The 11,997-nt window shown below is 39.7% G+C and overlaps 1 protein-coding gene across 2 annotated transcripts; it reads left to right on the forward strand.

Moving 5' to 3' along the window:
- Window positions 1-158: 158 nt before the first annotated feature.
- Window positions 159-9,890, forward strand: ythdf3 (YTH N6-methyladenosine RNA binding protein F3). 2 transcript variants are annotated; one of them, XM_056249006.1, is made up of 5 exons: window positions 159-519; window positions 907-931; window positions 1,467-1,546; window positions 2,518-4,167; window positions 8,937-9,890. In XM_056249006.1, the coding sequence occupies exons 1-5, from the start codon at window positions 496-498 to the stop codon at window positions 8,958-8,960; spliced, it is 1,803 nt and encodes a 600-aa protein (XP_056104981.1). In that variant the 5' UTR covers window positions 159-495; the 3' UTR covers window positions 8,961-9,890. The 2 variants fall into 2 exon arrangements, with proteins under 2 accessions (XP_056104981.1, XP_056104980.1); XM_056249005.1 differs by lacking the exon at window positions 8,937-9,890 and having other exon boundaries at window positions 2,518-4,397.
- The last annotated feature ends 2,107 nt before the right edge of the window (window positions 9,891-11,997 follow it).

The raw sequence follows: 11,997 nt of genomic DNA on the forward strand, positions 1-11,997 counted from the left end.
AGTGAAATAATAATTGTGTAAAATGTAAAGATCACTTTCATATAATATCACCCTCTGTAGTCTCAATTTGTAGTCCCATCTTTAAATAAAAGATGGGTAATATTTTGTACTGTAAAAAGCAGGCGCATGTCTCCTCTTTGACGTCAGCGGCGGAAGGTCAGCGCTCAAACGGAAGTGAGAGTCAGAGCCCATCCGCCATTGTGGAGCAGAGCAGGGGTAATATTCTCTCCAGACGTTAAGACAGTGTGTGAATGTTTCAGAATAACTAAAACACACCACACAGCCGCCAAGCTCCCCCAACCGTTTGAGATTCGCCGTCACTACCGCCCGAGAGGACCGCTGCCGACCGTTTGAGACCGGGCGAGGAGATCAACGCCTGAGGAATACGCTGTGATTATAGGGCAACCCGGAGAGAGGAAAGATAACGCGAACCCGCAGCGGTGGCAGGAGAGACCGTGGACAGTCATAACAGCGATCAGTTCGGGCTCCCGGAGGATGTCTGCGACAACTGTCGATCAGGTACGCGAGACGGACGCGCTTCCATCTATACTATACTGCTAGAACTATATAAACATGATGGTGCTGCTCAGGTAGTGGCTGTGTCTCAAACCATAGCGAGCTGCCTACCTAGACAGCATTTTTGGGCTTCATTGGCGCGCTTTGAACGAATGAACGCTCTAAAACAAACGAATGCACAGGAAGGTAAGTTACTTCAATCGGTAAAAAAAAAAGCCATCATCAATCATTGTCAAGTCGCTTCTCCATAAACTGAGAGAGCCCTTGATATTTGATAGCTGTTCCTGCTAGGCCAAATTATTGTGTACATGTTCTGTTCCTGATAAACTGGTGTTCATGGTATTTTTTTCTCTCTTTGTCACTGTCCGCACACCTTGAACCCAAAATCAGAGACCTAAAGGACAAGGAAACAAAGGTAAGTGATGCAAAGACTCGTTTTCTTCAGGAATGTCCACTTTTAAAGGACCATTTGTGACAGGCTTAAAATGAGCCTGTCACAAACTTTGTTTATTTTTTCTATGGAACATAATACAGTCACCATTTACTTTTATTACATCCTTTTCCTTGCAATGAAAGTGATTGTGAATGTTATTTAGCCAAAGAAAGTCATATGATCATATGGATGGTGAACTGTCCCTTTAAGGGTGTTTACTTTACTGATGTGTTTCTCACTGTCTTGCTTGTTTGGATTTATAAATAGTCACTCCTGTGAATAATATTTTATGTAGTAGATTAACTAGATTAATGTTAATCTAGCTCTCTTTGTGATTTCGTAGTCCTGACAAGCAAGCAATTTCCTGTGTTTAATATTTAGAGATTTTTAGATAATCATTTCAAAATTTTATTTACTTCTATACAATTGCTGTCTCATTATTTCATATCAATGTCATGGTGTATTGAAGTCAAATTAACTGACACTCTCTGTCTTTTTTTGATATAATTTTGTTTAGTGCAAAACGGTTCAATGCATCAGAAGGATGCTGTAAATGATGATGACTTTGACAATTATCTGAGCAGCCAGACAAATCAGGTGAGTTTCTGTCATTATGCTGTCATATTAGTTGTATGTAGTGTACTCTGAAAATAGTATTACTGTCATTTCCCACCTTCCATTTCAGTGTTACATTACATTAAACTACAGTTTATATTTGTACAAATTTCTGAAAAATCAGTAACAAATCCCTGACCGCTTCCATATTTTATTTTTTTGTTGATACCTATAATTTGTTATATATTACAGTTCAAAAGTTTGGGGATGGGAAGATTTTTTTAGTGATTCTGAAAGAAGTCTCTTATTCTCACCAAGGCTGCATTTATTTGAACAAAAATACAGTGCCCATGCCCTGAGGATGGTCTTGTGACCGAAAGCTTGGCGATTAAAATTGCTTTCAAGGATTCAAGTGTGCAGACAGTTTATTTATTTTCTGAGTTGTTTAGTTGTGTCTGCCTGGCACCTTGTTTATCGTGAGTGCGGTGAAACGCCTTTAAAACAAAAATACAGTAAAAATAATATTATTGTGAAATATTATTACAATTTAAAATGTTCTATATTAATATATTTCAAAATGTAATTTATTGCTGTCATGGTAAAGCTGATTTTTCAGCATCATTACTCCAGTCTTCAGTGTCACGTGATCCTTTAGAAATCGTTCTAACATTTTGATTGGGTGCTCAAGAAACATTTCTTATTATTGTCTATTTTGAAATCAGTTTTACTTCTACATTTTTTTGTGGAAACTGTGATGCATTTATTTTTTCTTTGAAGAATAGAAATTTCAAAAGTAAAGTATTTATTTGAAATAGAAATCTGTTGTAACATTACAAATGTAGCCTATTTACTATCACTTTCAAACTATTTGTGTCCTTGTTTCTTTAAACAACTTTTGAACCGTAGTTTGTTTATCACACTTTTTTTCACCTATTATGATTTTGTCACATCTTTATTCAGCCATTTGTTCATTACTTACTCATTACTGACTTATCTTTAATTACACCCTACAGAGTAATAGCTACCCACAAATGTCTGATCCCTACATGCCCAGCTATTATGCTCCCTCTATTGGATTCCCTTACTCCTTGGGAGAGGCTGCATGGTCCACCGCAGGAGACCCGCCTATGCCGTACCTGACCACATATGGACAGATGAGCAATGGTGAGCATCACTTCATTCCCGACGGAGTCTTTAGCCAGCCTGGTGCTTTAGGGAACACGCCCCCTTTTCTCAGCCAACACGGATTTAACTTCTTTCCTGGAAATGCAGACTTTTCCACCTGGGGCACCAGTGGTTCTCAGGGACAGTCTACACAGAGCTCAGCGTACAGCAGCAGTTACGGATATCCCCCGAGCTCTTTGGGCCGGGCCATTGCTGATGGACAGGCTGGATTCGGCAGTGACACGCAACTTAGTAAAGTTCCAGGGCTCAGTAGTATCGATCAGGGAATGGCCGGGCTCAAGCTTGGCTCCGACATGTCGGCCGTTACGAAAACGGTCGGGTCTCCTTTAGGAGGGACACCGGGTATGAGTAGCATGGCTGCCAACAGCATGCCGCCTGTCAGCTCCTCCGCACCAAAACCCACGTCTTGGGCGGCCATCGCGAGAAAACCCGCGAAACCACAGCCCAAGCTGAAGCCAAAGCCCAACATGGGTTTGGGAAACGGCCCGACGATCCCCCCTCCGCCGATAAAGCATAACATGAACATTGGTACCTGGGAGGACAAAGGCTCAATCACCAAACCCCCTCTTGCCCAACAGATGCTTCCCCCTCAGCCGTTGGTGCAGCAGCAACTCATGGCCCAACCTCAACCCATGATGCAGAGTCAATTGCCTCCTCAACCCCAACACCAGCAGCTCCATCTACAATCTCCTCAGCACCCTCACCAGCTGCCTCCAGGTCCTCCCCACCCTCACCATCACTCGCAACCAGGTCCTCCGCAGCCCCTGCACCCATCTCAGGTGCAGAATCCCCCACCCCAAAATCGCTGGGTGGCCCCTCGGAACCGAGGAACCACGTTTAACCAGAACTGCGGCATGGAGAACTTTGGCCTTGGGACGGGAGTCCCCATGAGCTCGTCACCTTCTTCCGGCGAGGTTCACCCAGTGCTGGAGAAGCTCAAGGCCCTCAACAATTACAACCCCAAAGACTTTGACTGGAATTTGAAAAACGGACGGGTCTTCATCATTAAGAGCTACTCCGAGGACGACATCCACCGCTCCATCAAGTACTCTATCTGGTGCAGCACAGAGCACGGAAACAAGCGCCTGGACGGCGCCTACCGCTCGCTCGGTGCCAAAGGTCCTCTGTACCTGCTCTTTAGTGTCAACGGCAGCGGACACTTCTGCGGTGTGGCTGAGATGAAGTCGACCGTGGACTATAACGCCTATGCCGGCGTCTGGTCCCAGGATAAGTGGAAGGGCAAGTTTGAGGTAAAATGGATCTTTGTTAAGGACGTGCCCAATAACCAACTGAGGCACATTCGCTTAGAAAACAATGACAACAAGCCAGTCACCAATTCCAGGGACACTCAAGAAGTGCCCCTAGAGAAGGCAAAGCAAGTGCTTAAAATTATTGCAACTTTCAAGCATACCACCTCAATCTTTGACGATTTTGCACATTACGAAAAGCGGCAGGAGGAAGAGGAAGCAATGCGAAGGGTAAGCGCAGCTTTCTGCCACTCTTCACAATAGCAGAAGGCAAGCACTGCACCTTTAGATCTCGTAATCATTGTTATGTTTTAGTGCTGTAAGCATGTCCATCTATTTCCAAATGTAGGTTTTTTAATAGCAACTCATATCTAAGCCAGATTAGTCTTTCTGTTTCTCTTTCTACTGCCTATTTCTGAAAAACAAGACAAAAACAGTGCAGTCAGTCATAATTAGAAATGAAATGTCTGATCTGGTAACTCGGTACATAATTACTGGAGGTTATGTAATATGTTGTTTGTGTTTTATTGCTCAACATGGCTTGCTCATAACCCATTTCCCCTATATTTTAATTAACCAAACTGCTAAAGTCTCAGCATATACTAGGTATTGTGAAATAAATGGTGTTAAAAAAACAACAACTAAGAAGTGTCTGCCCATCTATTGACAAAAAGGCTGGTGTCGAGCGGTGACGCCAATCAGTATCTCTGCTCAAACAGCAGGCAGATGTCCCATTAATAGATTGGACTTACATCATTTCCTGCCTAACCAACACAAATAATTGATGTCTGTGCCCATTACCTTGGCACCAGCTGCATTTTATCCTTGTATGTGAGTTGTGAACACAGCATATAGATCAGATTTCACACTATTTTGGGGGTTTATCAGGTCAGATTCTTAAGGATGAATGTCTTGCATTTGAACCAATGGAGTCATTTAGTATAGAGCTTAAATTTGTTTGGAAGTTGTTGGAAAATGTTTGACTCTAGGTTTAAAACCTACATGACTCATTGGCATGACTTTGTGCTACTGTGGTCATGTACTCACTTCAAAGTTTTGGGAGTGACTCCCAAACATGTGATGGCTGACATGATAATAACAAAAGCAACAAAAACAAGAAAAAACATGAAAACCAGCTGTCTAACTCTTTTGAAATCATCTTATTTTTAGATATTTTGACCAAAGCTACCAGAAATGTTTGAATTGTCTGGCAATTGTTAATAAACTCCCACTGAACAGAGTTCTGTGATTTATGAATGTTAAGCTGCTGCTTTTATTCCTGTAAATAACCAAATAGTGAACCGACTGAATTTAGCTGCTACATGCATATGGCCTGTATGCAGAACTGCAACTCTATTGGCCTTATTACATCAGGATGTCAGTTGTATTCTGTTGATTGAGTATTTGTCACTTCTGAGTATTTTGTCACTTGCACAATATATTGTGCATCTTTACGTAAGCCTCTACAGGATTATTAGTAAAGAACATAAATGGAAAAATTGCAATCAATATGGCTTAATCAAGGTGTCTTGCTGCACTTGGACTAATTTAGCTTCTTTTCGTGAGAGATTATCAAAACCTCATATTTAGTTTTTCTCCAAACCTAATTTTCTTTCTATTTCATTATCTTGCCAATCATGTTTAGATTGTCAAAGCCATAATAAAATCAACTATTTAAATTAAAAGGGTCTCCAAGGCTTGTGGTTTAAATTGTGAAACCTAGCTTATATGTATGTGTGTGTGTGTGTGTGTGTGTGTGTGTGAGCTGTGTGATTTATTTATTTGTATTATTATCATCAGAAATATCAGCCGTTTATTTAAGAAAGATTTTAAGTCACTAGCTCATCAATTTGACATCTGATCCACTCACCAACTGTTAATTTTATTTCCCCAAACAAAGCATTGTGTTGTAAAAGTGCTGTCTATAATATTATCAGTAGCTCCAGCTAAGAGGACTAAAGCCTTGTAGTTGCAAATGTCTTCATGTTGTTTGGAGATACTAATGAGTCTAGCCGTATTCATACATATTCAGCATGTATTCATAGTCTCCTGATTTAGCTAACATTCCCTCACATGCATTCATGTTCACTGGCAAAGCAGTGGTGAGGACATTGACATTTTTTTTAAGCTTTTAATTTTTTTGTGCCCTCTGCCTGTTTTTTCCCAGTAAGCAAAGTAAAAGTAAATTGAACTGGCTTATGCATTGAAATATGTTAAGTTGTTTCTCAGCTCTTCAATATAATAACATGAACATTTGATGGAATTTGCCTCCTTTATACTAACACCTATTGATGTGGTTGCAGCATCATTCAAAAGCAAGTTTTCAGTTACTTGATGACATTGTAGAAATACCCTGTCCACAAACATATTTGTCACCCATGTTTAATTTTATTCGTCAATAAAATGTCCAAAAGCGGTTACTAAGTAAGTGATTAGTACACGGATGGCAAAAATCACCAGCCAAATGCTGATGATTTTGTGTTGTGGCTGGTAAACTCGTTTCACCTACCAGCCACCGTGGCGGGTAAATAAAAGTACCATGCTGTTTCACCCGGACACTTTTAGAGGAGGCACACCTTGAGACTTTACCCTATGGAATAAACGGCTTAAGTATTGTAGATCTTGTAGTATTAATTTTCACATGCAGTTACACATTGTCGGTTAAAAACAAGAAAGTGGCTGGTAGATTTTGGAATCCACCAGCCACAGTGGCAGGTGGACAAAAAAGTTCATTTCCATGCCTGGAGTAGTATTCAGCTGTTCCTATAGCAGCCATCATGTGAGGTAACCACCCCGATATAGAATAAAATGGCTTTTTATATGACAGGTCTTCCAACTCCTGTGAACATTTACTTGCTTCTTTAAGAATTGCTTTAAAGGTGCAGTAAGCGATTTCTGAGAAACACTGTTAATATTTGAAATCGACACCCAAAAGAAACACCCCTACTTTTATTGCTCTGCCCCCAAAATAATGAACCTAAAGTGGGTCGCACACCGGACGAGAAGCGCAGCGCCGCGTCGCGCCACGTCTAGGACAACTCTAGGTATCGCACACCGGACGCGCACATTCTAATGGCGCGAGCACAATTTTGAATCAACTCCTGGTAGAAGAGCTGCACGATGTGTGTTTTATCTTGATTAATTATTTATTTTTTTATGTTCATTGAATAATAGCTGATGTTTGAACGTTAATCAAGTAAAAGTGTCTATCACGTTGAGTCTGTTATTTTGTTGTAACGTTATCCGTTGTCTAGGCAACTATGTCAATAGTATTTATTTAGCTAGCGTTTAGCAAACCCGAGTGAAAACAGCACGGGGTGAAGCCATGTACATTAACGACGATTTGAGACAAATAAATGTAAATTTAATATAAAACTATGCAAATGGCGCTCTGTGGCGCGGCAGGGTTTTGAACAAGGTCCTGAGCCGTAGCTGGGCGCCGCGGACAGACGCCGAATGGCGCCGCCGGTGTGTGTACACTCATAGAGAATAATGTGTTAGAATTTTAAAGACCTGGCGCTGCGCGACGCGGCGCTGCGCTTCTCGTCCGGTGTGCGACCCCCTTAACATGCCTAATGAAGGCAACGACTAACAGCTGGCGCATCAGACAGCTTGCGCAAGTATGGATGGATCAGCTGTGATTCAACAACAGAACAAACTGGTGTGATGTAATTTCGAACAAAATCCGGCCAAAACGAAGCTCGTTTTGAGTTTGTTTCGGGAACTCTACCATTGGTTTTGTTTCGTTCGTTTCAAACTACCATTGGTCCATGGCGATTAAGTAATAGGTAGGTGTTTGCTGAGGCTCCGCCTTCTTTGACATGGAAATCATTTCTTCTATTCAGTCCGTCGAGGTCAGATGCAAGTAAAAACATGAACACACTGGAGAGCTGCTTTGTAGTAGAAATTTAAGTATTGAAAGACACACTGATACTTTTTTCATATTTAATACTGTAAAGCTGCTTGCTTTTAAACAATCTATTGTATGAAGTGCTGAACGTGAAAGTGTCGAATTGCAGAGCTTGTGCAAACATCCACATCACTAGGTTCAGATGCTTTTCTTAGCTGCTGTTTTCTTACCGCTGTCATTTTAGTTGTTTATTTTATTATTGAGAGGAAAGGGCACAGCGCATATTTACATATTCATTCATTTACATATTCATCTAAAAGCCACTCTCAGCAGTATATTGGGGCTTTTACTCGCATATTGAGCAGAAACAAAGCAACCTCTGAAGTCCAAAGTGTCCGCTTTCAGGCATTCCCGCTCTCTAATACCTTTCCAGCACTGAAAATCTTTATGAAAATCGTATATGCCCCCTATCGCTGATTGGCTACAATAGTGTTTTGGTGCTCGGAGGATCGGTCCAATTGTTTTTTTCTCCTATTTACACAGCCAGGATTATGTACAGACACAATCTTTTTGCACACACAAAGAACAGATATCTATTAAATACTCACTAAATTGTTTGTTTGGGTGTTGTTGATTTCAATTTTCAAAGCGTTTCAATCGCTTACTGCACTTTTAAGGGTGAAAAGTTTTACTCTGCAAGTCAGAGAGATCTAATCTACCTAACGGTTTGGAAACCACTGGCTGTGTCAGCAGTCCAGATACTTTACTGTTTTACTGTTACATGCATCAATACAGCAAGCATTTGTTGGACCTGCAGCTTTAGTAAACTTACATTTTAGCTTAGAAAAGTTCTCAAAATTGCTCACGTTCTCAAATTTCTTCGGTTAATTGGATTGAATTGTGATCTCAAGAAGCATGACAACAAATCACAACAAGCAGGAAAGATTCGAGAGCATCTTGCAGTGTTGAAAAGATTCTATTGACTTCCTGAGCAAGTGAAATACCACAAGTGTTTTTTAAAGACACTTCCGTTTTATCATCTGAGTTTTACACAAACTGACTTGGTAAAAGACAAAGATCTTCTTGATGGCTTCATGTTGCATTCAATCATCTAATTTTGTCTCTTTTCTCTTTTTGTATTTCTTTACAGGAGCGAAATAGAAATAAACAGTAGGTTTACAGAGATCTCCTTGGTAGAACATCAACACTAATGATGTAGTACCTTAAATATTGTGTAACCTCAGAAGAAGATCGATGTACGAACACCTAATCAAGACAGTGGACTTTTCTGAGTCAACTTCTGATGGATCTGCCCTTACGCTCAAGTCTCGCACGAAACGGATAGAAAATCACTCACGTAAACTGTATCTTAAAGCACTTTCAGACCTTCTAAAAGCTTCTACCAGTACCCTTAACTGTCATCGGACATCTGTTTGGTATTAACTGACTAACCAGTGTAGCTGGTCCTGAGGATTTCAAATGTATTTGTAGGCTTATTGTTTAGTGTTTTTTGTTTGTTTTTGTAAATCATTAAAATTTTAGCACTCTATACATTTGAGCACCCTCAGAGGAGACTAGAATTATGTATCCAAGGAAAGAAAAATCTTTACTTGAATTTACGTGAAGCTGTAACAAACGTAATTGAGGCGCAGAAGCTTGCGTCCCACCTGACTGAATCTCAAGTCAGAATAATCACATCCGATATTATAGACTGACTCCACAGTAGCCCTTTCACCTTTGTGTATCAGCATCTATTTCTGTGTACCAAAAGATAATTTTGCAGCTTGGTGCAAAATGACACCAGCCAATGCACAATTCTTTTTTTTTGCTTTATTTTTCTTGCAATCTTGTAATTCAAAAGTGCATTTGTCTTAGGAGAAACCTGCTCAAAAATGCCATAAGTTCCTCTGAAGTCCATCATCCTCAGACGTAACCAGGCCTGGTGTTCAGGATAGCCTCTTTAACGCTTTTTTTGGACTGATCAGGATTCTGATCTGCTGCTAATCAGGATTTAGTCCGAATTGCCGAAGCTCAGCGAGAATGTGACAGTTTTCTCCTATAGGTGACTCGCTAGCTAAAATAAACATTATACATGTTTAGCGATGCCACGTTTTGAGTTTTTCATTTCAGAATGTGCTGTTTACTCCTTTAATTAACGGGCGCAAGATATCGTCCAAATTTGTATTGCATGAGAACTTTTGTTTTTTGCTGTTTGCAACTATATACTGAGCATTATTCAGAGGCCATGCAAATGAAACAATCTATTTAGGTCTTGAGTCTATTGATTGATTGAATGATAAAGTAATATTGTTGTTATGGACTGACGTTACAGTCCGAATGTTTCCCCGCTGGGGTCCAGCTGCGCAGGCTGCCGGTGTCTTGAGATCACACTCCTACCATAAGACATGATCTTCTCAAACATCTGTGAGTAATGCAAAGTAATTACAGTCTCTGCCATTTCCTGTTTGTTCACTGGAAGCTGCCTTCTCCACAGGCCACTTTAGGCTGTTCTTGCTTCCGGATGATGTGGGTAAGAAGAACTGGTCCCAGTGATGAACCAGGCATCACATCTGGGTTCACGTTCTACTGTTGCGGGACGATGACACTGCTGCAAAAAGAGACACCTTCCGCGCTCCTCCTCTGTGTGCTTTGGTTTAAGGCCATGCTTGTATAGGTTACTGTAAATCAATGCTTCTTAATGATGCTGATGCTAACAGGTATGATGTGATTGATTAATCTGATTTGAAAAATAAATATAGATTTATGAAAACATTCTGAAAATTGTCTTGACTGCAGCAGGTTTGGTTTTATGTATCGCATGGCAGCATACCAGATCTAATCTTAAATGGAAAAACTAAACCTCAGTTATTATAACTCATTTCAGTTGAGGGAACTGATTGACTCGATTCTTTTAAGTTTAGAAAACATAATATCACCACATCGGAAAGAGCATTTACTAGGCCTACTGTTATTCAAAGCAGTATAAATATAAATCGACCACAGGCTTTACTCTTCAGCACAGGTAGCCTAATAACGCAGACATAGCATAAACCCTGTTAAATCCCGACATAACATTAAACAAACATATCACTCCCAATATATATATATATATATATATATATATAGTGAAAAAACATATAACATAACGTTTAATTTCAACATTTACTCTCCTTACAGAGTTTAAGCAAAGCATGCTGGGAACTAGAAATATGCTTACACTGATTCACCCTGAGTTCACACAACTTTTTTTTTCGCAAATAACTTACAGTAATATTCGAGTGAAATTAACTATTTAATTGAAAAAGTCACTTTTGCTTTTTTCGTGCCATCACTTTAATTTTAGGGAAAACAAAACGTAAATGTGCTGTAATATTACTCTTAATCGCATACAGATTTTACTAACAAGTCTGAATGCAACATTTTCATGTCGATTCGTTTGAGATTAAATGTAAACATTTGTAACAGGCTGATGATATTTTGCCTGGAGTTGTTGTTTAATAGATCATACATTAGGTGGCGCTATTGCCCATTCCATTTCAGTTCTAGTGGCTGAACCGCTATTGTGCTATAATAGATATAATCAAATGTCTATGCCAGGGTCAGTAATTAACCGGGGATTTGAAAATTCCCCCCCCCCCAATTTTGTAAAAAAGATTCATTTCAGCTATTTTAATAAACAGTATAGTGTTACAATGGTAGTTTAAAACAGTTATGTTTTTATTAATATAATAAAATATTCTAACTTAATTAAAATGCTTAAAAACACAATCACAATAATTTTGTTGATGTAAACTTTTTATTTTTCTCCTTTAATCTTTTTTTTAATATACCGTTCTTAAAATTTTTGGATAAAAAATGAATTATAGTTCATTCATATAGCAATTAATATATCTCCCAGTTTATGCTACTTTATACGTTATTTAGAGACTATTTATTTAACAAAATGTGCTATAATTAAAGCCAGTGGTCCTAGATTCCCTTAGGGATTTGCGAGGGTGACTAACATCATATCTCCATCTTTTGCACACCTGTTACATAAGAGCGATGCCAGTGAAAAGAAAATTACATTAAAAAGAATTCTGTTCCACTGCCTGTAAAAGAGTCCTTGTTCTTGGTGTTTCGGGAAGGGAGAGAGAGAGAATGTGCGGCTACATGAACACAATGACAAGGCCTTATGTCATTTAGGTGAAACGACAGAGCTCTCTCTCGTC

Source organism: Rhinichthys klamathensis, unplaced genomic scaffold, assembly GCF_029890125.1.
Source record: "Rhinichthys klamathensis goyatoka isolate OS25496 unplaced genomic scaffold, OSU_Roscu_1.1 h1tg000059l_1, whole genome shotgun sequence".
Taxonomy (NCBI): Eukaryota; Metazoa; Chordata; class Actinopteri; order Cypriniformes; family Leuciscidae; genus Rhinichthys; species Rhinichthys klamathensis.

Bases quoted from the DNA above. Each gene is read 5' to 3' on its own strand.
- ythdf3 (XM_056249005.1), top strand. From the start codon at position 496: ATGTCTGCGACAACTGTCGATCAG. The intron at 520-906 runs GTACGCGAGACG...ACCCAAAATCAG, and splicing joins CTGCGACAACTGTCGATCAG to AGACCTAAAGGACAAGGAAA. The intron at 1,547-2,517 runs GTGAGTTTCTGT...TACACCCTACAG, and splicing joins TGAGCAGCCAGACAAATCAG to AGTAATAGCTACCCACAAAT.